Source organism: Phaseolus vulgaris, chromosome 4 (assembly GCF_051622355.1).
Source record: "Phaseolus vulgaris cultivar YP4 chromosome 4, ASM5162235v1, whole genome shotgun sequence".
Lineage (NCBI taxonomy): Eukaryota > Viridiplantae > Streptophyta > Magnoliopsida > Fabales > Fabaceae > Phaseolus > Phaseolus vulgaris.
The window spans coordinates 6,159,458-6,187,004 of NC_143501.1; the positions used below are offsets into that span (position 1 = coordinate 6,159,458).

The window sequence follows — 27,547 nt, forward strand, 5'->3', positions numbered from 1 at the left end:
CTGGCAAGACTGTGGTAGACAGACAACTTGTGGAAAAGTAGCGCTTTTTGTATAACTTACCACCTTCTGTAGTACTTTGAATAGTTTTAACTTATTAACCCCCCTCATTTATGTACGCTAGCTATAGCCTTTCTTCTGCTGATTTAACTTTTATCTTTGACAAATTTCGACTAGTGCCATTAATTCATGCTTAGTGAAACGTAATTAGCATAAACTTAATCCCTAAGGGTAACATACCAATTCACCCTTATGCTAATCCATTTAAGCTAAAAGGACAACAAACTTAAAACTTCCATCAAGCACGAAAAATCACCATGCTTTAGAAATTTAACCTTGGGATGATCCATACTCTTGGGCTGCAAAGAACCTCTTGATTCGTGTGAGTGCTCTTCAACTGCTTGAAATGATACAAAAAAATACCACAAAGGTAATAAATCACTTACCAAATATAATAATGTTAGTTTTTTATGCAAGGAAAAAGGAAGACACCAAAAAATATAACTGGAATGATAGCTAATAAGATTTTACCTTTAGAATGACAAACTAAACCACATCCATGTATACTCAACCGACATCGAAGATGATGTCCAGATCAACCAAGTCCAACACTGGAAAAAAGAGTGAAGAGGGGAGGGAAAATAAGTGAAATTGATATGGAGTTACCAATTTTAGGTTCTCAAGCAAGTTCAACCAAGGTCTTTCACCAAAACATGTGAAAAATTATTGGGAGTTGTAATGTTTATTGGAGTCATGGACCTACATGGCCATTTCTGAACTTTTTGGCTTGCCAACTAAAAATGACAAATGAAACCGTCCTCATGGGTATTCTCCAAGCTCGTCCCAGTTTTGATGGAAAATATTGACTTGGTACAGGTATGGATATGGGTAATACCCATTTTTTTAAATTGGATATATGAGAATGTACATATATCTGTCTCATCCTTGTCCTCATACCTGACTTAATACTCATCATCGTCCTCGTTTTAAATTATTAAAACACCTTTAATTAATTAGGTAACTTATATTAACTTTTCTTTAGTCCTGAGTTTCATAACTTATTTTTAGGTCATACATTTGATATTTTTACTATTTTCTATAATCATTTGACATTTATACAATTGTTATTTGATACTTTCATTTAATATTTATACAATTATATGTTTTTTTTTATATTTCACATTAGAAAAAAAATGTGTATCATTTTAACATTAAATACTTGATAATATCATGTTTTCTTTATTGTTGTGATTTTATTTTTCATAACATATTTAATTAACATTTTGAATAGTCTCCAACGAGACGAGTATAATAAGTATATTCACTCTCTAATAAGGATTGGGATGAAATAAAAAAATTCACCCTTGTTGAGTATGTAGATGAATTCTTACTCCAATAATAAGCATGAAATAATCAAATTCGCAGCACACACCTGGTGCCATCCGTATTAACAGCTAGTTAATCAATAGTTAATTTTGAAGAGTTTTTTTTTTATGTACTTTTGTTATGTTATATTTAAAGTTCCATCAACTTTTGCTTTTATTTTAACAGAAAAATAATAGACAACTTGAATTACTTCATTATGGAGAAATTTCATATTAATTTGAAATTTCTTTATTTAGAACTAATCTTACTTATTCAAATATATTACCTAATACAACCTCAGTTAAAACGTGGACTGAAAATGTAATATCATAAAAGAAAACTTGTACTTATATGGAAAAAATAAGTACCAAAAACATTAACTTTTCAAATACTCTTTTACTAAACACAACTATTTCAATATACAGTTTTTGCACAATATACAGTTTTTGCACTTAAAAAGAGAAAACATCAGATACTAATTATTACAATTTCTCTTTAGCACAAATTCGTTTTTCCCAATTTTCTATCAGACGTTAAGTTATACTTCATTAGCATGATTTTTTAAGAGTGTTTTTTTTTAGGATGCGAAAATTAATTTAAGAGTTAGTTTTTTTAGAATTGAGAATTAAATGTGTTATTATTGTAAAATGCATAAATTGAATAAAGTACAGAAACAAATTAGAACTTTTAGAACAATATTATTATCATTAAATCTGATAATATGAAAATTGTTACAATAATTAAGGACGCAATGCTTGAAATTGGCTTACTTTGGACCTGTCTTCATTGAGAAGAGACAGAAGCAATGTACAGAGACAGTTGAAGGTAACTAAAACACATAAATGGTGTGAGCTTTAGGAGGAGTGGTTGATTCTCCTCAACGTGGCTTTGGGTCAACAATTTCAGAGAAAACAGTTCCAGACATCATTCTATCACTCTCTTTGTACTCTCCGCTACTGCTGCTAACACTCACCACACTCGTTCCACTACTCTTGTTAAAATCAGAAACCTGGCCCACACTCGTTCCACTGCTAAACAAATCCTCCATACCTTCATCTCTTCTTTCATTCACCCTTTCGCCACCCACAACGTTAGCATTTTCCCTCTGTTCTGCACTCTCTTGTAGCTGCAAGGCAAACTCCAGCATCCAAACGACGTCGTTCATCGACGGCCTCTGCGTTCCGTCGTCCAACAAGCAACTCACCCCAATTTCGCAGAACTTCTTCAAGCACTCAGCTGCGATCCTACCCTTCAATGCCGGGTCAACAATCTGTGCAATGGTACCGTTTTGGTAACAGTGTCTTGCCCATTCAGCCAGTAACACCTGTTTTTTCTCCGCCGTTCGGATCAGAGGCGGACGGGCGCAGAGTAACTCGAACAGCACCACACCGAAAGAGTACACGTCAGACTTTTCCGTCAAACGCTGTCGTTTGTAATACTCTGGGTCTAGGTATCCCATGCTGCCCTTCACCACGGTGCTGACATGAGCCTTGTCCATACCCGTTGGTCCGATTCTGGAAAGTCCGAAGTCCGACACCTTGGCCACCCACTTATCATCCAACAAGATGTTCGTGGTTTTCACGTCGCGGTGGATGATCGTGTGCTTCGCGCCAGTGTGGAGGTAGTGGAGTCCACGCGCGGCGCCGATGCAGATCTGCAACCGCTGCTTCCACGGGATGGCGGGGTTGTCCGTGTTGTAGAGATGGTCGCGTAGGGTGCCACGCGCCATGAAGTCGTACACCAGGATCATCTCGTTCATCTCGTTGCAGAATCCGATTAGGGACACGAGATGAAGATGGCGGAGCTGCGAGAGCATCTCGATCTCGTTCATGAACTCGTGCGCACCCTGCTGCGAACCCGGTTTCAGACGCTTGATGGCCACCGGAGTGGAACCGCCGTCGGTGTAGCCCTTGTACACGTGGCCGAATCCCCCGACTCCGATGATGAAGACTTCGTCGAAGTTGTTGGTGGCGGCTTTGATCTCCGCGAGGGAGAAGTGGCGGCAGAGATCGGACGGTAGAGAGGAGTTTGTGTTGGTTGACTTGGTCGTTGCGAAGGAGAGTGGACCCCACTTGGAAGTCCCGGAAGACTTTGAATTTTTGTAATCTTTTGGCTGTGTGGTTCTCTTGCGTCGGAAACACACGACAAGGAAAAAGATCAGCGAGATCAAAACGACGCCAGACACCACCCCTGCTACTATGCCAATTATCGTCGTTGCACTTCTGCTGCTCGACTTTCCTTTTTGGACGGGATTGTTGTTCTGTGGAGTCTGAACCGGGTCCGGGTTAGGTCCGGCGAGGTTGTTTGAACCGGCTTCGCTGATTTTGAAGATCTCGAGACCGTTCAGGAAGGCGTCGCTGTAATCCGTATCCACACTGCTTTCGTAAGGATGCATTTGAAGCGAGAGATTAAACTTTTTCTGAGTACCATTCATGGGAATCATTACGGCGTAGTTTCTGTGCACAGCTAGGCCTTTTCGTTTCGCACTCCATTTCATTACGTCTGCACGATCTTGAGCCAACTGGCTATTTATGTAAATGAAGAATTGTCTGTCACCGATGTCATTGATAAGAGGATCAAGCTCGCAAAAGTGGAGTCTGAGAACGTAAGTGAAGCCACAATCAACGGGGAACACCCAAGTCAGGTTGCTCATTTTGTTCAGAGTGCCGTTTGTGCCCTGGCTACGCGCTGTTCTGAACAGTTCCTTCGGTGCCACGTAATCGGGATTCACAGTTATGTTGATCTTCCCATCGATGTCAGCTGGTAGATCATTATTCTTTGGATTTTGTTTAATAAAATAAGGTTGTTCGTCAGCCCAATCCCTGAACAAACCGGTGTCGTTTTGTGGCGGGATTTCTTGGCCTCCAGCGTTGATTCTATACTCAGTCTGGAGCGCATCGCTGGTTCTAACGTTGTAGAGCGTGCCGCTTCCGACTTGCGTGAAGCCTAACTCATTTGGTAGGCTGTAATATAAATCGGTTGGCATGGAAAGCACCTCGATTCCATTGATGAAAGCGTAGGAGTTTGAATTGGAGGGAGTGAAGGTGAGGATAAGCCCCTCACCGTCGTTGACGTTGACCACGTATTCTCGGAAGATAGTCTCAGTGGCTTGAGCGTCGGCGTTAAGAGAGGCGTTGAAAGCGTGGAGGAGAGTGAATTGGTTGGATTGAACGGTGAAAGAAGCTTGGTTCCGGGGAAAGTTAGGGTAGTCGGCAGGGTAGAAGAAGAGGCGAAGGAATTTGGGGCCTGGGGAGACGGGGAAGGAGTAGTTGAATTGGGAACGGGACAAGCGTGCAGTGGAATAGGGGATTTGATTGGTGGAAGGAGACTGTCTTGTTGCCTTCTCTGAAACGGAGCCGTCTTTGAAAGATAAGTACTTTGTGTCTTCGTCGCCGGTCCACCTTCTTTGACCGTCGGAGGACTTCCCGGTGGTGCCGCAACTGATGGTGAAAATTTCCTCCGGGGTGTAGGCGTGGAGGTGTAGGGAGAAGTGTAGAAGGAAGAAGAAGAGTGTTAAGGAGAAAGTGAATGTGGAGATGGTCATGGTTTGCATAGAGAGAAAAAAAGTGAATGAAAGTATGAAGATTTAGTAGTTATTACATTAATTGGTGAGTGAGGTAGTTGCTATGAAACACGGGAGATAGTGTTGGTAGTGGAAGACTCTTGAGACGACTGCTCTGGCGAAATAGGATTCTTGCTTTGGTCCCTCTGTCATCTCTTTTTGACTCCTTCAACTTTGATACACAAAGTTTCACGGTTTTGTTATACAACATTTTTTTTTTTGAACGAGGAAATTAAAACAAAGATTAGTCTTTGATAATTTCAGCTTTGTCTTGTCTATACAATTACCAAGCTTTTGTTCACATTCTAAAAGAATAATCCCTTACTTTCTACATTTTCTTTTGGATTTTTGCAATCAGTTTCATTTCAAAATTAAAAATATCATTGAAAATCATGAAAAAATAATTTAAAAAATGTCCAAGACGCGCTTTTATACATATTTTTAACAGGACAATTATAAATATTTTTTGTATAAATTACGTGAAAGTGAAGTTCTTATTTATTACTACCACTCCTAAATTAAATTAAAGATACATTCCAACTTCTACAATGCATTAGTCAAATTATCCCATTTTCTATTTTTTATAATTTTTTAATCTGATAAAATATTGTTTAGAAGAACAGTAACATTTTACGTTCTTTCATGCAGATGTTTTTCTACATCACTCGTGCACATGTGATTCATAATCATTCTAGACGATAGCGCATTTTGTCCATGTTCATTAATTATATCCGGTTTATTTCTGTCAAAAAAAATTTATTAGGTTGATGGTAAGTGAATCTTTTTGACAAAATTTATCACTAAAAATACTATGAGATATTATTTATACGGTGTACAATGTTTTTTTTTTAATATTAGGAATACGATGAAGAAAAAAAGTATTTTAAATATCAAAATACATTACAAGTTGAGCTAGTTACATTACAAAAATAAATTAAATACTTGTATTAGTAATTTCAACATAGAAATAAACGATTTATTTATGGAATTATCAATTGATTACATTTACATTTAGCTAAAAAATTTAGAAATTAAAATTGAGATTGCAAATAAACAAGTATGTGTGGTAACATCATCATTTTGTCTTGTAACTAATACTTATCTTGTGATGCCTAAGTGAAGGGTTGATATCTTTTGGACAGTGTTGTACTCTAGTGGTAGTGGCACTAATAAAAATCATACAATAATTGAGTGTTCTATTGAAACATGGACTTTTCCCACTTGGTGTTCTTCACAAGACTCCATGGTGGAATTCATTTTCTTCATCATGTTACTTTTCAAATATTTTTAAAACCTTAGTTTTCCACACAAAAAAATTCAGATATGAATGTTTCTAAGTCCACCATGCATGTCGAAGAAGTAACCATGACTAAATAATCTATTAAAAGGGACACTAATTGTTGACTTGACCATTGCAAATAGAAGTTAGTTTTTTTAGGCTAATTTTTTTGAAGTAGATTTGTATTGTTTTAATAAAAAGAAGTTAGGTTTTAAAACGCGGTTTTGTTTTTGTTATTCATTTTATTTAATTACTTGTTTAGTTTCTTGTTTAAATTTTACTTTTTATTTCAATATTTAAAAAATATTCACTTTATTTCAACAACATATGTTATTTGAATTTATTTTAGTGATTGTTTTATCAAAATAATATTATTTCTATATTTAATATCCCAAATAGATGCAAGGAAGGAATAATCCCCCAAATAACATTATAACTCAAACCTTAAGAAAAGAAATATGTTTTGAATTTATAAAATCTTCTAGAACCAGAGAATTAAATCTATTAAGAGAATCCTCAATATCTCCTATAAAAAGTAAGTAAAAACAGATAAATATATTAAATAAAGAAATCAGATTTAGAAGAATAGAGGAGCAACTAAAAACACCTAATCTTAAAAATCTTATTAAAAATTACGAAAAATAAAATAAAAAAGGAAATATGTAAAACAAATCTCACAGCCTTTTGGCACAGAAAAATATATACCATCTCATTACCATATAATTTTGATGCAAAACAAATACCAACAAATGCTTACAAATGAACCCACAACATTTGGAATATTGTAAAAAAAAAAATTAAAAATATCTAAATAAAGGATTAATAAGGACCTCAAAATCACCTTGGAGTTGTGCGGAGTTTTATGTGATGAAAACCTTAAAAATAGAAAGAGGAGCACCAAAGTTAGTAATTAATTATAAAACATTAAATAAAGTATTAAAATGGATTAGATATCTATTACCAATAAAAATACCTAATGAAAGGAATACATGATGCTACATATTCTCAAATTTTGATTTAAAATCAAGATACTATAAAATCTCTATAGAGAAAAAAGATAAATATAAATATGCTTTTGTAGTACGTTTTGGACATTACGAATGGAATATAATGTCTCAAGGATTAAAAAATGCTCTTAGTGAACTTCAAAATATTATGAATAATAGATTTTTATTCTTATATGAGATTTTCTATAATATATTTAGACGATGTTTTAATATTTTCTAAAAATATTAATGAACATAAAAAAATCTCGAAGAATTTGTAAAAATAATTAAAGAAAATGGATTGGTAGTTTCAGAAAAGAAGATAAAAATATTTCAAACAAAGATTAGTTTTTTAGATATGAGATATATGAAGGAAATATGGCACCTATACGAAGATCATTAGAATTTACCAATAAATTTCCAGAAGAAATAAAAGAAAAACAACAGCTGCAGAGATTTTTAGGATGTGTAAATTATATAACAGATTTACACATATTTTTCGCGAAGGGAATGTGTGTGTTAATAAGTTGGTTAATTTATGATTTATTCATAGAGAATCATTTCATTGGTATAATAGGCTTTCATCTAGTTTGTTCTTAGAATTCTTTATAAATAGATATAGTCTACCTATGTATCGCTTTTGTTAACATATGGGGTTTTGGTCTAATCTTCCCATATTTTTTTTTGTATTTTTATTTTAATAATATTTTTTTCATGTGATGGCAGATGATTGTTGTTACTTGAGGTGTCAGCCTAACTGAAATGTCAAGTTGTTTAGTAATGCATAACATGAAAAGTTTTATATATAAAAAATATTATATAGCATATTGTATCCCAGTATTAGAATAATTTGCGCCCCTTTATATGCAATATTAAGAAAAAATCCTCCAAGCCTGGAATGATGATATGACCAAAGCCATAAAAAAATAAAAGAAATAGTTAGAAAGCTACCCTATCTAGGAATACCTGACCCCGAAGTCTTTCTTTTTTGTAGAAATAGATCCCTCTGATTTAGGATATGGGGGAATTTTAAAACAAAAGCTTTCAAGAAAATCAAATGAGTAAGTAGTCAGATATCATTCCGGTATCTGCATTCTTCTCAACAAAAATATTTTACTATTAAAAAATAAATACTTTCAATAGTATTGTGTTTACAAAATTTTCAAGACGATTTATTTAATAAAAATTTAATTTGTATTGGTTGTAAAGCAACTCCAAGTGTTTTAACTAAAGATTTTCAAAATCTGGTTTCTAAACATATTTTTGCAAGAAGGCAAGCTTTATTATCTTGTTTTGATTTTGAAATAGAACATATTAAAGGAAAAGATAATTCTGTGCCAGATTTTTTAATAAGAGAATTTTTACAGGCTTCAATATGAGTGTCAAGCCAATAGGAAAGATGATTATGGTCCCCCACTGGGATCAAATAAAGCATCTAGTTCAATAAATAAAACTCAATATGGTTCCCCACACTGGGATCAAATAAAGTCTCTTCATCAATATCATTAAGACCAGCCTCTTCATTATCTTTAAGACTAGCAACACTCACAAAACCAACCTTTACCTTAGTAGAAATTATAAAAACTCCTCCTCGATCATCGGACCCCTTAATAACTTAAAATAGATTTACTCCACTGTATTACCAAAATGTATTAATAAGCCTAAAGAACTTTACCGGTAGAACTCTTATCCCAACATACTTTCCAAAATCAATACCTTCAAATGAATATTTAGAAAAACTCAAAAGTATGCCAATACTAATATTAGAAAAAGCGTGGATAATTCCAAACCCAAGACAAATAGCTGAAAACCTATTTCCCCAAGACTTCCATTATTTGCCAATAGATGTATGCAAAACCAGAACTTTTTATGAATTTATATTGGTGGATACAGAATCCATAGAAGTATCTCATCATAAGGATGATGAAGGAAATATCCAGTTCTCCAAAATAAAAATCCTGCAAGTCCAAACCCCTCAAGAGTGGAACCAACCTCTCCATAATAAAAATCGTTTTCAAGAATATTTGATCCACAAAAATATAGTTATTATGATTATATGGATACATGGACCAACATATTATTTGTTAAACCAGAGAAGCATTCTTAGTTTATCTGGTTCAAAAGGGAATATCTTTAAAATTCCCAAGGTGGTTTATAAAATGGTTTGTCAACTTTGGATCATTACCTTCAATATTTCCAACAGAAATAAATGAAGTATAGTCATATTTTCGACAAAATTCTACATTTGTACCAGGATATAGGGTTATATATTTCATAGTCTCTCAAACTATTACTTGGATCGTAGTATGAGATTATACTTTGGTATAACCATATGAAGGAGTTGAATTCAAAATATTATCAAGACAGATAAAGATAAAATGGTGGAAAAAGTTCAATAATAAATTAGTGTGCAAGAACAAAATTCAAGAATGGATAAAACATAATTCAAGAAGCAAAGATAAATCTGCACTCAAACAAGATGCATTATTCTTAAGAGAGAAACAACAATTAATGACAGCCTTAACATCAACAACCTCAAAAGAAGAGTTTGAAAGAACTCTTCAAAAAGTTACTTCTTCAAAAGGCTCAAACAAAGCCAATACTGATGATGGATCATCACAGTCCAATCCTTATATCTACAATGAAGACATGTATTATTGAAAAGTTTATTAACCGTAATGTGCCAAGACATTTTCTGACATCAAGACAAAGTAAAAGAAATCAAAGAACAGTAGTTGGAGCATCTAGCAATAGTGGACACGACAAGAAGCAAAAGATTTTTCAACATAATAAAAAAAGCCAGAAGATTTTTCAAGATAACAATAATTTGGAATCTGAATAATAATGTAGACTTGCCTGAACAATAATGTAAATCTACTTGTCGTAAGCAATATAACATATTTATATAAAGAAGCTCTTCCAGATAAGAAGGACAAAGTGGAGTAGAAAGTTCACTAAGAAGCTTGTATGAAAGCTCTATGAAATAAACTATTTTCATCTTGAGCAACTATCTTCCATGATTTTGTAATTTAAAAAAAAAAGGTAAAGATACTTTCTACTGTAAATAAAATTCAAAATATTTATGGTTTTTAATTCATAAAATTATCCTTTCAAATTTTATGATTTTATATTTTATAAATTCTCTTAAATTTAAATTACATAAATTCTAATAATAGTTTTTTTTTAAAAAAAAGACTTACATTATAACAAAATCTTTTAAAATTTATATGATTTTTTTTATGTATTTTTTTTAAAAAGTCAATTAAAAACATCTCTTAAACAAAAGTATGTCTGAGTCCACAGTTTTTTTTTACAGTATTCATTCATTGTTGGAGTGAAGATAATTAAAAAAAAATAACTGGTGTTGATTCGTAGAAGAACGCACAGTGGTAGTAGCCATAACGCGCCGCGAAAATGGGTTCTTTGGGTCGGAGGAGCATGTCCACGGTGGCGAAAGCGGTGGCAGAAATCACAGGCACCGGCAACACCAAGATCCGCAAATCTTCTAGTGAACTCTGCACCTTCCTCGGAATCCCTCGCCACTCTCGTTCCGAAATTGCCCTCATTCTCTCCAAGTTCATCAAGCTCTACAATTTCCGGGTTCTCTCCCCTTACCTCACTCATCCATCCCCAATCTTATTTTTGCACTTGATTATATAACTGTGATTATATAACGGTGATTCCTAGTTCGTAAGGTTACATTTAGGGTATTATTGATTTGTTATGTTTGGTGTGCAGAGTCCTGGTATTAAGAAGGACAAGATTTGGGAGCAGAATTTGCAAACATTGTTGCGTGGAAGAAACACTGTTGGTTTTCCTGAGATTGCTAAGATACTGTCTTCGGAGTTCAGCCAGGGTGCCATTAATGTTAAGGACAATAACATGGATTCTTCAGTGGATAGCACAAAGGGGAAAGGTTCTCAAAAGAAAGGGAAGCCTTCTAAGAAGTAGGTCTTCCACATGCTTATCCTTTTAAGGACCCAACTTAGATTTTTGATGGTCGAAATTTTGTGTTAGCTCATGAGTAAGTTTGTGTGACAACCTGTTGAGATGGGTTTGGTTATTTTGTTGTTGTCCTTTGATATAGTTTGATTTCTCTCCCTATTCCCTTTTAGCAAATTCATGACTTACATGATATACTTGTTCTTTGGTTCAAGGAACGACAAAATCTGTTTTTATTTGTTGCTGTGTCAGATAAACAATTCAGATATTATGTCCATCAGTGAATGAAAAAAAAAAATGTTAGGTTCTCAATTTTGCAGTGTTTGATTGCTTTCTTCTAACCTCCATTCATTGTATGAACTACTGATATGAGGCATAGACAGTAATCGAAAATGTTGTAGAAGTTCTCTGGTTGTATTTTTTATAGGTATAGATGCTAGTTTTTACAAAAGATCTGATAATTTCCACTCGATTAGAAAAAAGAGTAAATAAATAGTGTATGCACTGAGTGTAAAGAGTTTTTACACCGTCATTCATTCACAGACTGCCTTGTATGATAAGTGTGTTGATTTTTACAATAACTATATTTAGATCATACTTAGGAAGATTTTTTATTGATTGGCGCATAAATTTTGTTTACTCTGACAATATGTATAAATTAGACAAAATTCTTCGTTGAGAGAGGAAACAACAAAGTTGTGGTTTCAAAGGCCTAACGATGACCATAATTGTGTTTTAGGGAACGGTTCTGAGCATTCAGCCTTAAACTTCCAGATGCTGATTAGAATGCATAGTGTTATTTCCCTTGCTTCTTATCATGTGGCATACATAAACATATATCCTTTGCATTGAGGTAGTTGAATTTATGTTGAAGAAAAAACATAGTTAGTATTCATTAATCTATTAAAATATGTCTTGTAGATCTAACCCGGTTAGGGAGAGTTGATAAACTTTCATAACATGAGTTCCATCGAAAGTCTACTATTTTAGCAGTATTCCTCAGTTGACTTCTATGAAAGTTCTTCAAGTTCTCGTGCTGTGTGTATGGGCGCTCCGTCATAATTTTGATCTAACTATTTCTATGCGGTACTAAATAAGCAACTAGTCGATAACCCACCAACACCTGGGCCATAATGCACACATCAAACCACAAGTGATTCAAGCCCATTGATTTGATAGGAGGAAAATGTGCAACTTTGCACAGCTCCCCCTATGAGCATTCACAATAGTCATTTTCATTATACTGGACACCTAAAAGCAGCTTGTAACTGTAGTAGTTGTAGCTCAAATACTTGAACCATACAATGAACGGAGCTTGTTGTATATAGTATCCCAAGCAATGAGAAACACAAGTGTTGTTTGTCACAGAAGCTAGAGTAGTTGCCTGTTTAATCTTCAAAATAGCACCAAATGCTAAGCCAAGGCTTTGAGAGACAACAAAAGTCACAGGATCAGGTTTGAGCCCTTCCATCCAATAGATTATGAAAACAAAAATGCAGTTGGAAGTGCAAGCTACAGTGGCGAGTCTCTTATTGTTCTCATCTATGGGACCATAATCAGCTATGAAATTTAAGAAATTGTATGTTGTTAGCTTGGTAATTATGGGAAGTTAAAACTATTAACTTCATCTAGTTATCTGTATTTTTGGATGAATGATTGAGCATGATCACTATTTTTAATTTGAAATTTAAGACGTTAGGAGAATTAAGAAATTTGAATGAGAAAGTAAAATATTTCATAGAATTAGTTAGAATTTTAGAAAATTGTATGCTGCTGCGAGGATTATAGCAATAACTTTATTGAATTATCCTTAACTTTAGGTAAATAATTAGACTTATTTATTATTTTTACTTGGCAACTTGACATTATAAAATTAATTAGAAATTGAAATCTCTCAGATTTTTTTTAAAAGAACAAACAGTGAATTTTTACTGTTCACTGTTACTTGGTGAAAACTGTTGTGGACATAATTGACTTGTATATGGTTTAGCATCAACTTATGATTGATAAATTAGAGTGGAAGTTTTATTATTATTTTTCAATGACATAATATTAGGATTAAATGGCCACTAAATTCATATAATATTTTGGTAACTAGTGTAACACAATTGTAATCAATCTCATCTGGTAACGCTGGCATACAATAATACCTTTAAGAGACTCAAAACATTACAAGAAACTTGTAGCTACTTGCTATGCTTTCTGGGCTGAAAATGAAAAAGAATCAAAATTCAATTGTGGTGTAGTCATGTACTAACTTTTGTGTTCTAGAAAGAAAGAATGAAAATTTCTTTACCACACAGGCATGGACATCATCACAACCACACAATAGCTTCCCATTCAGAGTGTCCACAGCTTTAAAGGATCCTCCTCCTTCACTTCTCTGCACAATGATCCCAAATTGTAACTAATAATGCATGAATGAGTCCAAGAGTTTCAGCTTCAGCAGCAACAAAATTAGTAGTAAAAAAGAAAATATGCCAAAGTGTTCTACCTTGTAATAGTCCACAGCAACATAATTAGCCCACCTGTTGCCAGCAGCATCATGACAGGTTTGCAGCATGTCAATGAGACCTCCAGAGTTATCTTCACATGTGATTGGCTTAAGTGGAAAAGTGCGAAAGTAGTTTATCAACACTAAGGACCTGCTCTTGTCATCAAGAGCAGATGATTCTTTTCTATGTAGACACCTTCCAGCTTTTCTTCCTCCATCCCCATCTGTGGAAATTAAGATCACCAAAATGGAAAACTAACAAAGGAATAAAAATGTTTGTGTGAAGAACAAGAAAAACTTAATGGTTGGTGATATCTTAATCTTACACTGATTTTCAACCATGTAATTCCACTGGTAAGCAATACCTTCACTTTGTTGTTTAGAACTTATTGAAGTGAACACTAGTAGTCTTTGATTTTTAGCAACCATATCACTCACAAGTGGCCAGTCTCCTCCCTTTTTTGTCATTCTCATCACAGGAAACCAAAACTTCATCAAACCAGCTTCGGTAAAGACTTTTTTCAATGCTTTTGGCGTTTCAACATAATCGTCCAGTATGAGTGTGACAATTTCCTTTGGGTTGGCAGATAGAAAAGCTGCAATTTCCTTCAGTGTATCAATGGCCGGTTCCTACTTGTTGAATACAAAGTTAGGGTGTATCGAACTCGTTAGTCATAAATGTTTGTTCTTTTAGAGAAAAGAGTCAGGGCCAAAAGACAACACTAGTGGGAAGATGAATTTTACATACAAAAGCTGTGAAATCATGGCAGTGGCCTCGAAATGAATGGCACAACCACACATCTCCATCAAAATCATATGTATCTAGCATTAGTCCCCGAACTCCATTCTACAGATGAAACATTGATGGAAGAAAATAGAGATCCTTAAACATCCTAGCAAGTAGTAGAAACAGAATATCATAAAAGTTAACAGAAGATAAGCCTAGTAGTAATGAATATAATACTTTTAGCTGCTGGGTTACGCTGTCTTCTTGATTAGTGATGGTAACTCGAGGAACTCCTGTGTTAGATGGTTCTCCATGAATAGCAAAAGAATTGTGCGTTGTCAAAAATGCATATTTGTTGAATGGAAGAGAATTATTCTATACCAAGACAAAACAAGCAGTTAAAAATTTGATTAAGATGAAACACCCCAAATGTCCTTTCCCCCCCCTTTTCCCTCTAAGAGAATGTGTGTGTGTGTCTATATATATATTCAGATCATTTAAAATGATGGAACTAGTTTCTACCAGAACCAGAACCATGCCAAGTGTTCTACTACTCTAAATTATGTCACTCAATGATGGCATTTCAAAAAGCTTGACACATACAACTTGGGTGGGCTGTTATCTCCATGTCTGTGTTGTGACAGTTTCTTGTGAAATAAGGCAAATACCAAGGAGAAATGGGAATCTTACTATGAGCTTGAATGGATCTGTGACAGAAGATCTAACACACCTAGAGCCTGAAAACCCAAGTGGACATGAGAAACAATAGAGCCCGGGTCCACAATCACCATTAGACGAGCACTCATCATTTAGCTGATCAAAGATTGCAAACAAATATAATACTAATTTCAAAACTGAAAAGTTAAAGACATGATTCATATAAGAGGTGGTAGGGTATACAAACCTTGCATTTTCCATTAGAGCAAGCAGCATCGACACAACAACACAAGGCAAGAATAATGACCGAAAGCAAGCAGGGAAGATAACCCATTTGTTATGTGACGAAGTTGAATTAGTGAGGTGTCCAAAAGGAAGTGATAAGGAAAAGAGAATCACAAAAGATCTAATATATGTTAAAAATGAAACGGTGGAAGGGACTCATGGCTTTCTCAATTTTCATGAACAGCCGAAGGGTAAGAGGTTATGTATTTATGTTGCATTAATTATTGAAACAAAGGCAACTCAAAATAGTATTTCACTAGCGAGAATCTGAAAGTTTTTCCAACTTTTCATAGTTATCTTCTACTTTAAAGAACAACACCAACAGTTGAAGTGCTGTTTTGGATTTTTATTTGAGTGCTAGGTCTTGGTTTTTACAATACAAGATTGTGGTTCATCAACTACTATTGATGCTGTTATATACTTAATTCCGTGGGAAAGTGTGTTATGAGGGTAGAACAAAATATATAACTTTTCCCTGTACATTTATGTTAAAAACAGAAATGCAGGAAAGATTATCTTTATAATCAAATAAACTCGTAAATAAAATGTACATGCATATTGAAACCCGCCTCAAGGTGAGGGAGTCGCTTAGTGTAACACCGAGTGATAGACTCAAAGATTAGTTTGAATTGACCCCCTCACAGATTCTAGGCTCATTACACTCCTTCACACATCTGCTCTCTCTGCAACAGAAATGCATTTTCAAGAACCATCGTCACTTCACCCATTGTTGGCCTCTCTTCAACTGAAGCCAAACATCTCTGAACAATCTCAATGAACACTTCCCAACAAGCAGGTGCTATTTTTCCAATAAGAGATGGATCAACAATCTTCTCAAAAACCCCCTTCCTTTCATCATCAAATGCCCACTTAACAAGGTACTCACAATCTCCACTTGGGGTTAAAAAACATGCTTTCTTCCTACACAAAATCTCTAACATTACCACCCCAAAAGAGTACACATCAGATTTGTCTGATAACCTTGCAGTCATAAAATACTCCGGCTCCAAGTATTCCAAACTAACCTCCAAGTTCTCCCTCAACTCAACTCTTGGTGGCTTTGGCCTTGACTCCTCTTGGGGGTGCTTCTTGCAAAGTCCAAAATCTGCCACTTTAGGCACCAAATTATGGTCCAAAAGAACATTGCTTGATTTCACAGCACGGTGCATGATAGGTATCTTGGTTTCGAAGTAAATGTAGTGCAGTCCACGAGCCACCCCGATGCAGATGTTAAGTCTTTGTATCCATGACAAGGGAACACCACCATTATTGTTGGTGCCATGCAAGCAATCGTAGAGGCTTCCATTGGAGACATAATCATACACAACAAACTTGTCATTTTTGTGCTCACAGAAACCAACCAAAGGAACAATATTTGGGTGGTGTAGTTGGCACAGAATCTTGACTTCGACCCTGAATTCTATATCGTAAGCTGGGCTTCTAGTCTTGAAGTGCTTGATGGCTACGTCTCCATGGCCTTTGAGGTGGCCTTTGTAGACCTGACATTGACCTTCTTCACTGACGATTAAACTGGGCTTGAACCCATTTGTGGCTGCTTGAAGCTCAGCAAGAGAGAAGCGGTGACAGAATTGTTCTATTGGGATACAGTTGCTTGTGGTTTTGGATTTTGTGGTGGTGAAAAATGGAAGACAGGGAAAAGGAGCCATTTTGGGGTGGAATGGAATATTGCGTGTGAAGCATATATAAGTCAATGCTAGTTACAAGATTCATGGTTCTTGCTGCTATGGATGGCTTGATTCGAACCGTGTGGTCAAATTTGTGGGCTTGACTTGAAAACTTGTGATCAGACTGTGATTGCCATCGATTGCTGCAATTTGTCATCCCCTTGTGAGAATTATCATGCACAAACAAAGTCAACTTTTGTTATTATTTCCACTACATAGAAATAGCTAGGTTTCTATATAAATTATTAGAATGGAAGTTCTATAAACTAATTTCAATTTTTTATTAGATTTATTTTATTTTATTTTATATATTGGATATGGCCTAATACTCCTCGATCCATGTATCTTGGATGTAATTGCATAGTTAAACATGATTAGTTCATCATGTCGTATTAATACAAATATTTAATCATGATATTCATGTTAATAGGATCCAACTTCAATTATAAGTAACTTGATCTCACTCAAATCAAAATATACATGTAATAATATTTATTATTTTAATTAATTAATTTAAATTTGTTAGAGATCAAAGACAATAAACACCTAAGAAGTCGATTAATATCCGCATCGAGAAGACAATAGCTCCCGATTCTTGTAAGAACCTTTTATTTTCTTCTATTACAAGAATTTAGATTTTTTTTATCCAAACATATTCTTAAACTTAATCATTATTCACCATCACTGTTGGTTTCATGGAATTATGAAAATCCAAAATGGTTCACGTTACTTTTCAAAAGTATCTTTTTATTTAGAAAATTCATTTGGGTCATTCATTTATAGAAAATGAATACAGTTGTCCTATACATATCAATGAATAATGAATTAATTGAGTCATTAACGAAAATATTTGTTGTTTTGAGAAGCACTTGCTAATAAATGTATTTGGATAATTTTCATTATTGGTTTTCGTGTGAAAAAAGTAATTACCTGTTGAATGTAAAAGGAGAATACAGATGTTATGTATGGTGGCCATGTCTTGAAGCCTAATCTATAAATAGCCGAAAGTTGAAAAGGGACGACACATTATATCAACTAAATTGTCTATTTAGAAGTTGGATGGATGTGTGGCTTGTTTTTATTGTTTTTTCCCCTATATTCTATAATATCTTGAATGAGTTGGAGCTAGTCTATGAATTAGTGGAGTGAAAGAAGTTCAAGTCTTGTCTTTAATCTTACAAATATTTTAGTATATATTAATTAGTGGAGATAAGTTATAAATTTTACCCTATACAAATAGGATGAATCCTATATGCATGATATATTTATTACTTTGTTTCAATTCCTTCTCTCTCATGTAAATAAGGATTATTTTAAAAAATCTTTGTAAAGTATATTTTAAAAAATAAATATGAAAAATTAAAGCAAACTTATTTATAAAATTTAAAATAAGATTTAAATAAATTATATTTACAAAATAGTTTTTGTATTTATTTATAGTAAAATGTATTTCATTTTTTATTTTAAAAAATTATTTAAAGATAAAATTATTTTATATTTATGCCTACACACTAATGTTCAACAAAAATGCAAAGAGTTTTTACATAGAAAACTAGGTGAAATGTAAATTTACGTCATTAACCTATATGTCGAATTGTTAATGGTCATAAATAACTTAAATAAGTCATTTTTTTACCAATGTACTCACACACATTAAGAATTCAACATATAGGTTAATTACGTAAATTTACATTTCACCTAGTTTTCTCTATAAGAATTTTGAATTTATGAATTAATACACCAAGTGACCAAGTGTAAATATGAAACAAAACAAAAGGAACAATTCAAATTTGCGTCGGCTCAACCCAGGATCCAAAGTAGATTTTATACAAAATTGAATTGGTTTTGACTTTAAATCAAAATCTGAAAATTTCCAATAAGCATTATGTATAATAAAAATGTTAATAATATTGTTGAAGATGGATGAAGCTCGTCACTACCTAACCTTAGTGTGTTTGATGTAGATGTTAGCTAGTTTGCTTTGTAGGTTGCAATGTGTCTTAGATGATCTTGTACTTTAGGATTGTGTGTATTCAAGGTTGCCTTTTGCTACATGACATATCCTAGATGCCTAACCAAGCATAGATCAAGCACTTGAAGTGGTTAAAAGTTTTTCCAAAAGCTTTTTAAAGTTCTCTCCAAAAAATTAGGATACTGCACAAAAATAAATTTGTTTCTCTATAAAAGAATAGGTTTACTTTTGGTGTACTGAAAGGATTTTCGAAAGTTGGTTAGGGCATCAAAGGTACAACTCAATCAGTTATTTCAGTTAGCTGAGTTGGCGGTTTTCCTAAAATAAATCTGTTTAGTTTAAACTCTGTTGTTTTCATAACAGCTTTTCAACTATTTTTTGAAAAGTAGTTAGAAACTGTTTTCTATATAAAGAAAAGCTTTTCTCACATGAAAGGTGGTTGAGAAATCACGGTTTTGACAGAGATTAAACACTTTCTATGTGAGAAGAAGGATTGAAAAGAATTTTTGAAAGGTTTTCCAAAGGGATCTTCAAGTGTGCTTGTTCTAGGAAAACTTTAATCTTGGTGAAGGTGCTGGTGCAGTTCTGCAGCAATTGAACTACTAGTTTTGAGTTCTTGCATCTTCTTTTCAGGTGTTATCTTTCCTTTATTCTTGTTTGTAAAGGTGTAAGTGTTAGTCACTCCTTGATAGGGTTTCTTGGAGTGCAAGGTGTGCTGAAATAGGGTTTTTCAGCATTGGTTGTATTGTTCTTGTAGTGTTCAAGAACTGTAGTGTTTGTAAGTGATTGAAACTGGTTTTAGTGGATTCCACATTGGAGTAAGGTGAAACTGGATGTAGCTCTGTATGAGTGAACCAGTATAAAAGTTTGCTTGTACTTTTCTTCTCATCCCTGCACTCGTTTATGGTTTTTATTTAATTCTGTCAAGAACGAAATCTGTTCATTTGAAATCAAATCTGTTAAATCTGGGTTTAATAAAAAGTTGTTCTTCCTGATTTGTTAAAGTTCTCTAATCACTAACACAGTACTTGTATATGAGGTTCTCAATGATTTAAGGACAAATAGTCTTATTCATTAAATCCTGACAAAGAATCATTTCCTTTGAAACCTTGTGTTGAATGAACTTGATTGATTTCTTGGCATAATTTGTATTCTTCAAACTGGTAAAATTTAACCAATCTGATTCTGTTATACCTCTCTGTTGATTGCAATTTTAATCTGAACAAGTTCAAATTGTGTTAGACTGTTATGAAGAATCAATCTGTTTCTTTTAAAAACAATTTGTTCTTTTTCCTCTGATATACTGAAAACTGTTTGTATTTGCGAAAATTTTATATGTTCAATTCACCCCTCCCCTCTTGAACTTAGACACTAATAGACCCACCAATTATTATTGTTATCAATAATATTATTAATATTTTTATTATTATTAATTTTATTATTGTTAATAATAATATAAAAATAATAATATGAAAAATAATAATAATAATGTAATTAATAATAATAATTATTAGTGATAATAATAATATTAATAATTTGGATTTTAATTTTAGAACTTGGGTTGGATTTCAATTTGTAAACTAGTGGAGGCTTGTGATTTAGATTTTAGAACATGTTTGGAGAATGGAAAGGAAAACAAAAGATATTGTACATTTGGAATCCAAAAGCATAATTTAATTGTAGTTTAAAATATCTACAAAAATCTTGACTAAAGTAACCACATTTTATTAAGTATGGTCTATATTAAAGGCAACTTTAATTAAATTTGATTTAAAATATTCACACTTAAATGTCACATTTTTATAATTTTAGGCCACACTTTTTAATATGGTTTATTCCTTTTTAAAGATTAATGTCACAAAATCGTGGCTTAAACATCCATGATACGTAAAACATGTTCTATAGTTATTTATAACTCATTTGTAAAAATATTAGCTTTTTCACTTTTAGGTCACATTTATACCCGTGGTCACTTTTAAGCCACAATTTTATTGTTTAGTCCACACATTCTACAGGAAACGCTTAAAAAATGTGGTATATATAATCAATGTCTTTTCTATGTTTAGGTAATTGTTATATATGTATGACCTAGTTTAGTATTACCTGAAGTAAAAAAAAAGTTATAGTGATTGTTGTATGTATTAAAAGATGTTTTCCACTTAACATGTTTGATGGAGATCAAGAAGAAGAAGAGAATGAGGTTGAAGTTCAAGATGCTCAAAGACATATTAGCTCATCATCCTTTTTACCTCAAAGGATTACAAGGAGCAAAGCTAAAGAGTTAGGTAGTAGGCTTCAAATGTTTTCTCTTTTTATAGTTTCTTTTGTATAAAATTTAAAAATACACATAGTAGTGTTTAGGAAGGTGCTAAAGAGGGAAACCCAGACACCTCCTTTGTATAGCATCTATAGGCGTTAGTTTTAGGAAAAATCTAGAAGGTGCCTCTTCACTCTCCATTTAGGCGCTAGAATAGGAAGGGTTAAGAAGGCTACCTTGCAAAGCTTCTCTTGTAAGCTTCCTTTGTAATAGTGACCGGTCCTCCTCCCTATAAAAGGAAGGCTTAGGTCTTTGAAATAATAAGATTGATTTTGTGAGTAAAGAACCTCTCCCAAATTGGTGAGTGAATTGAGAGAGACTTGTGTCTTCTTCTCTTATAGTCTTATCTTGAGTGAATTCTTGGTCTCTCAAGTGGCAGCAACTACACTCATCTTGAAGCCAATCATCCTTCAAGTGGCGTGCAAATTTCCAAGAGCTCCAACCACATAAGTTTCCTTGTTCTTTCCATCTCCTTCTTCCATTTCCATTCCAAAACAAACTCTAAAACATGTCTTTGATGTTTCTTGATGTTTCAATCGGTAGAACTTGTTTGTCTTGTGTTTTTATTCGGTAGTTTCATTGTAGTTGTTGTTCTAGTGGTTTTAATTGTGTTTCCTTGAGTTTTAATTGGTTCATTTGTGTTGTTTCTTGTTTTAATCGGTTCATATGACAAAATATGAGTTTCTATGTGAGTTTGACTTGGTTACTAGAGTTTTGGTGAGTTCTTGAATGATAAGAACATTGATCCAATTCTTAAAAAGTGCCTAATCATATTCCAACTCTTGTTGAATCCATAACATGTTCATATCATATCTCTATCATGTTATTGGAATCACGTCAATGTTTGTGTCACTCACAACTCTAATTAAAGTAAAAACATATGTTAGTCTAAATATAATTATACATGTTCAATGTAATGAAAAATGTAAAATTTACCTTATCATCTTTACCATTCCTAAATTTTAAATTTCAATTTTAAACATCTAATTAGCTTTTATCTATTGTATTAAATTAATTTTAACAATTAATTTCAATATTCAAATTTTAACATTTAAACATCTAAATAGCACAGTTTCAATGTAAAAGGGTTAGCAACGATAATCCAATGGAAACATCCATGTATTGTCATGATTGAGATCCTAAAAAACAACCTATGTATCAATTTCAAAAACAAAAGGGAGGTTTAGATAACTAACCTTAATGAGGAACTTTAACTCAATCCAATCGAACAAAAACATCCACCACACCAAACTACTCACAAAGAACAAAGAAAATTAGCTCTAGGTCACCAATGGAGCCATAAACTCACTCTCCGCCATTGAAGAGAACAAAAAAAAATCATTTATGCGAAGAAGAAAGTGGGGAAGAATAACCAGTGATAATTGTCGTTTAACAATCAAATTAAAATGATTTTAGTGGAAATTGTCTAACACAATGTTAGATCATCTAACACCAAAGAGATGATAGTATAATTGTGGTCAAATGATCCAAGTCATCTTCCAACGAATCTAATAGTGAATAAAAGAAATCAGTATTCATAACCTATCTGCAAGTAGTAAAAATTAGCAATAACAATAAAGTAAAGAGGGGTTCGTGATTGTTTAGCAAGAAAATATAATATACGTTATAAGATAAATGAAAAACAGATGACTCCCAAGTTCTTTCACCAATGAATTCTTCACAAGTTATCTAAAGATTATAATCCTTCAATTCTCATACATGATTAAACTAAACCAAACATGTGTTAATCCAATTCAATTGAATCTTATCATAAAACATGTGTCTACTAATGTACCCCACTTGTATCCATCTGTCTACTTATGGGAGGAATTGCAGGGTGAGATTCAACTTCCTGCGTTATATGTTGTTGTAAGTGTTGCTCAAACTGGTGGGTCGCTCAATCCTGCTAGAGCGTAGCGATTTGTTGATGAAGGGTTAGTATATCATTGTGATGTTGTTTTCATAGGGTTTGCATCTCATTGAGTTGTTTCGTATAAATTTCATGTCCTTGTCTAATTTGAGTTGCATTCCAATGATCATCTATTGCACAACTATTTCATTATCCTTTGAGTCATAACCCACGGTCGAATAAGTGTTAATCCTATTTGTTATCTCTTTAATCAAGATTAGTGTTCTTACCCGTTGATGTGACGTAAAAAATCGTCAAGTCGCCTAGGTGGTCGCCCATTTGACAATCCAGTTTCGTGACATAACAATATATATTAATAATATATTAAATTATAAAAAAAAAGAATTAAAGTAATAATATATTGAGTTATAAAATGAAAGAATATTTTCGGGGATCTTTATTTAGTTACTAGGTAGGGAGCAGTTTTTTTTTTTTGGAAAGATACCAACACTCTAATTTTATATCATATATGGTATATAATACATAATAAAATATGTAATTTTATTACTACTGTATATAAGATCTTTTTTTTATCAGCAAACTGTATATAAGATCTAATAGTTATTTTATGGAAAATGATATTTGAAAATCCATCAAGTTATATACAATGAATAAAAAAATATACACCATTCATATAATTCTATACTATTCTTCTTATGTAATGAGTTTAAAAATAAATATATATATTAAAAATTAAATTAAATAATATAAAAAAATATTAAAATAATAATATTAAGAATTGTAATGTAATTATATAAAAAATTTGGATTGTTAATATATCATAATAAAAATAAATTTAAAATTAAATAATATAAAAAATATTAATATTAAAAATTATGATTGGTTTGTATAGAAAATGTCACTTCTCAATATATCAATATTCTTATTTTATTTTGAAAAATGATACTTTCACAAGCCTTAAAATTATATACTCTTGATGGAATATGTTTAAAAGTAAATATATAAAATAAAAAATAAATTTAAAATTAAATAATATAAAAAATATTAAAATAATAATATTAAAGATTATAATATAGTTATATATAAAAAAGAATAGTTATCAATATATCCTAACCGTTTTATTTCACACGCAGCAGGCAAGGTAGTAAAAGTCGTCTTTGACTGTAAACGTTGTTTCTGGCGGCCTTCCTAGCGACTGCAACCTAAAGATGATAAGAAGTGTTGGCTCCATCACTCTCACTGCAAACCATGACCTTCAACGCTGTCATCTTCCTCCTTCTCCACCTCTTGCCACACCTCCAAGGCTACACCCCACTCGACAATTTCACCATCACTTGCGGTTCCTCTGGAACATCCTACGACGGCCAAAGGACATGGACCGGGGACACAGAATCTGTGCTCTTAACAAACGAAGACGCCACCGTTTCAGCTAAACCCACAACGCTATCTCCTTCCACCAACCATGTCCCCTACGCCACTGCTCGCCTTTCTCCTTCCCAGTTCAGTTACTCCTTCTATTTCAACACAGCGGGCCCAAAATTCCTTCGCCTCTTCTTCTTCCCTGCTTCTTACCCTTCCTTTCCTCGCACCCTCTCATCCTTCTCCGTTCACTCCAACCAATTCATTCTCCTCCAAGATTTCAACGCCTCTCTCAACGCCGACGCTGAAAACAAGGAAATCATATTCAAAGAATACATCGTCTACGTGGAGGAGGATCAGGCTCTTATCCTCATCTTCACTCCCTCGCAGTCTAACTCCTACGCTTTCATCAACGGAATCGAGGTACTTTCCATGCCAAGCGATTTATATTACACTTCAGAAAATGACACGGGCTTCACGAATGTGGGAAGTACCAACCCCTTCGTCGTTGGAAAACGCTTTGCAATGGAGACTGGGTACAGAATCAAAGTGGGAGAACAAGAAATATCGCCACAAAACGACACCGGTTTGTTCAGAAAATGGGCCGGTGACGAAGAACGTTATTTCATTAAACAAAATACCGGTGTATCAGAGACGTACGGTAAGATGAACATAACAGTGAATCCTGACTACGTGGCACCCGAGGAACTGTACAGAACAGCGCGTAACCAGGGCACAAACGGCACTCTGAACAAAATCAGCAACCTCACTTGGGTGTTCCCCGTTGACTGTGGCTTCACTTACGTTCTCAGGCTCCACTTTTGTGAGCTTGATCCTCATATCAATGACATCGGTGACAGACAATTCTTCATTTACATAAATAGCAAGTTGGCTGAGGAACATGCAGATGTAATGAAATGGAGTGAGAAACAAAAAGGTCTAGCTGTGCACAGAAACTACGCCGTTATGATTCCCAAGAATGATACTCAGAAAAAGTTTAATCTCTCGCTTCAAATGCACCCTTACCAAAGCAGTGTGGATACGACTTACAGCGACGCCTTCATAAACGGTCTCGAGATCTTTAAAATGAGCGACACAAGGTCTAACAGCCTCGCCGGACCTAACCCGGACCAGATTAAGACACCACAGCAAAAGGGAAGTAACAGAAGGCGGATGATTGGTATCACGGCGGGGATAGTATCCGGTGTCGTTTTCATCTCGCTTGTCGTTTTCTTTGTCCTGTTCTCCACCACTTCCAAGTGGACTCCGCTGTTGTTCCCAACGACCAAGTCAACCAACGATCACAATTTTTCTCTGCCATCTGATCAATGCCGTCGGTTTTCCCTGGTGGAGATCAAAGCCGCCACCAAAAACTTCGACAACACCTTCATCGTCGGCGACGGGGGATTTGGCCACGTGTACAAGGGCTTCATCGAGGACGGTTCAATCCCCGTTGCAATCAAGCGCCTTAGACAGGGTTCCCAGCAGGGGGCTTGCGAGTTCGTGAACGAGATCCAGATGCTCTCGCAGCTCCGCCACCGCCATCTGGTCTCACTCATCGGTTACTGCTGCGATAACAAAGAGATGATCATCGTTTACGACTTCATGGGACGCGGAAACCTCCGCGACCATCTCTACGGCACCGACAATCCCTCTCTCTCGTGGAAGGAGCGCTTGAAGATTTGCATTGGCGCCGCGCGCGGTCTACGCTATCTTCACAGTGGCGCGAAGCACGTGATCATTCATCGGGACGTGAAAACGACGAACATCTTGTTGGATGAGAAGTGGGTGGCGAAGGTTTCGGACTTCGGGCTATCCAAAATTGGGCCGAATGAGATGTCGAAGGCCCATGTGAGCACCGCCGTGAAAGGCAGCTTTGGATATTTGGATCCGGAGTATTTTATTCGGCAGCGGCTGACGGAGAAGTCTGACGTGTATTCTTTGGGGGTGGTGTTGTTTGAGGTACTCTGTGCTCGTTCTCCTCTGATCCATACGGAAGAAATCGAACAGGTTTCACTAGCTAAATTGGGCCAGATATTGCTACCAAAACGGGACAGTGGCGGAGATTGTGGACCCCATATTAAAGGGGAAGATCGCTCCAAAGTGTTTCGCCATGTTTTGTGAGATTGGAGTGAGTTGTTTATTACAGGAAGGGACGCAGAGACCGTCCATGAACGATGTCGTTTTGATTCTGGAGTCTGCATTGAAACTGCAAGAGAGTGCCGACGAAAGCGAAGAGGAAGTTCGTGAAGATGTGTTTGATATAGAAGAGCACCACATTAGTTCGAAGGACAATGATAAGTTGATGCTTGAGTTGTTTTCCGAGATTGTCGACCCAAAGCCACGTTGAAGTAACCCAATAATGTTCACCAAATGCTTGTTCAACAATTACATTTCAAGAACTAATTAATACAATCTAGATGCTCCAGATTTATGTGTTTAGTTTCGTGATTGTAATGTGAAAGTTTCTCTTCGCAAAGACGACACGTGCAAGGTTTCTTGCTAAATTTACCTATTCTCCCCCGAATACATGATCTACTTTTTTTTTTTATCAATTTAACTACCAATTATTTAAATTTTAAATTTGGTAGAAAAAATCTTAATTATTAGCTAATTAGATATTAATTTTAAAATTATTTATCAATAATAAAAATTAATTTAGAAATCAATAATTTTTTTAGTCTCTAAATTAGTATTTATTGAAAACAAACCTTTAATGCCTCCAAATCCATAAAGATTGCTTGAAGACTTTGCTGTTGTGTTTAGGGTTTTGTTCTAGGTTGTTTAGAATTTGCTAGATCCACTCTTAATAAAATTCACAACTGAATCAATCTGGTTTTAAAAAGAAAAAAGGTTTTCAAAGCTAAGTGAAAAACAACCTGTTGTTTTCTAACCTGTGTGAAGGGTTTTTGAACTGTCTTGGTTTTGGTTGGCTTAATCGTCAAACTTCATTGATCTGTAAATCATCATTAATCTTCATTTTTAGCCAGTATTTGCGAAAAAATTTCCTTAAACAATTCACTCCCCTCTTGTTAAGGTCATTAATTCCT

The 27,547-nt window shown here is 34.3% G+C and overlaps 4 protein-coding genes and 1 pseudogene across 5 annotated transcripts; 2 read left to right on the plus strand and 3 right to left on the minus strand.

Annotated features, from left to right (window-relative positions):
- Positions 1–2,040: 2,040 nt before the first annotated feature.
- LOC137837005 (receptor-like protein kinase FERONIA) lies at positions 2,041–5,238 on the minus strand. The gene has a single exon (XM_068645816.2). The coding sequence runs from the start codon at positions 4,913–4,915 to the stop codon at positions 2,240–2,242; it is 2,676 nt and encodes an 891-aa protein (XP_068501917.2). The 5' UTR covers positions 4,916–5,238; the 3' UTR covers positions 2,041–2,239.
- Positions 5,239–10,482: 5,244 nt separating this feature from the next.
- Positions 10,483–11,443, plus strand: LOC137837010 (uncharacterized). Its single transcript, XM_068645820.2, has 2 exons — positions 10,483–10,789; positions 10,928–11,443. The coding sequence occupies exons 1-2, from the start codon at positions 10,604–10,606 to the stop codon at positions 11,138–11,140; spliced, it is 399 nt and encodes a 132-aa protein (XP_068501921.1). The 5' UTR covers positions 10,483–10,603; the 3' UTR covers positions 11,141–11,443.
- A 1,643-nt stretch (positions 11,444–13,086) lies between these two features.
- Positions 13,087–15,588, minus strand: LOC137837008 (PI-PLC X domain-containing protein At5g67130). Its single transcript, XM_090301145.1, is given in 6 exon segments — positions 13,087–13,514; positions 13,626–14,255; positions 14,374–14,472; positions 14,590–14,727; positions 15,043–15,165; positions 15,257–15,588. Coding segments are annotated over 6 exon segments (1,236 nt in total). The 5' UTR covers positions 15,344–15,588; the 3' UTR covers positions 13,087–13,355.
- Positions 15,589–15,737: 149 nt separating this feature from the next.
- LOC137837009 (putative receptor-like protein kinase At5g59700) lies at positions 15,738–16,991 on the minus strand. Its single transcript, XM_068645819.2, has one exon. The coding sequence runs from the start codon at positions 16,959–16,961 to the stop codon at positions 15,951–15,953; it is 1,011 nt and encodes a 336-aa protein (XP_068501920.1). The 5' UTR covers positions 16,962–16,991; the 3' UTR covers positions 15,738–15,950.
- Positions 16,992–24,303: 7,312 nt separating this feature from the next.
- LOC137837006 (receptor-like protein kinase FERONIA pseudogene) lies at positions 24,304–26,975 on the plus strand (annotated as a pseudogene). Its single transcript, XR_016520357.1, has one exon. The product of XR_016520357.1 is annotated as a receptor-like protein kinase FERONIA pseudogene (transcript).
- Positions 26,976–27,547: the final 572 nt, after the last annotated feature.

Bases quoted from the DNA above. Each gene is read 5' to 3' on its own strand.
- LOC137837005 (XM_068645816.2), bottom strand. From the start codon at position 4,915: ATGCAAACCATGACCATCTCCACATTCACTTTCTCCTTAACACTCTTC.
- LOC137837010 (XM_068645820.2), top strand. From the start codon at position 10,604: ATGGGTTCTTTGGGTCGGAGGAGCATGTCCACGGTGGCGAAAGCGGTG. The intron at 10,790-10,927 runs GTTCTCTCCCCT...TTTGGTGTGCAG, and splicing joins TCAAGCTCTACAATTTCCGG to AGTCCTGGTATTAAGAAGGA.
- LOC137837009 (XM_068645819.2), bottom strand. From the start codon at position 16,961: ATGGCTCCTTTTCCCTGTCTTCCATTTTTCACCACCACAAAATCCAAA.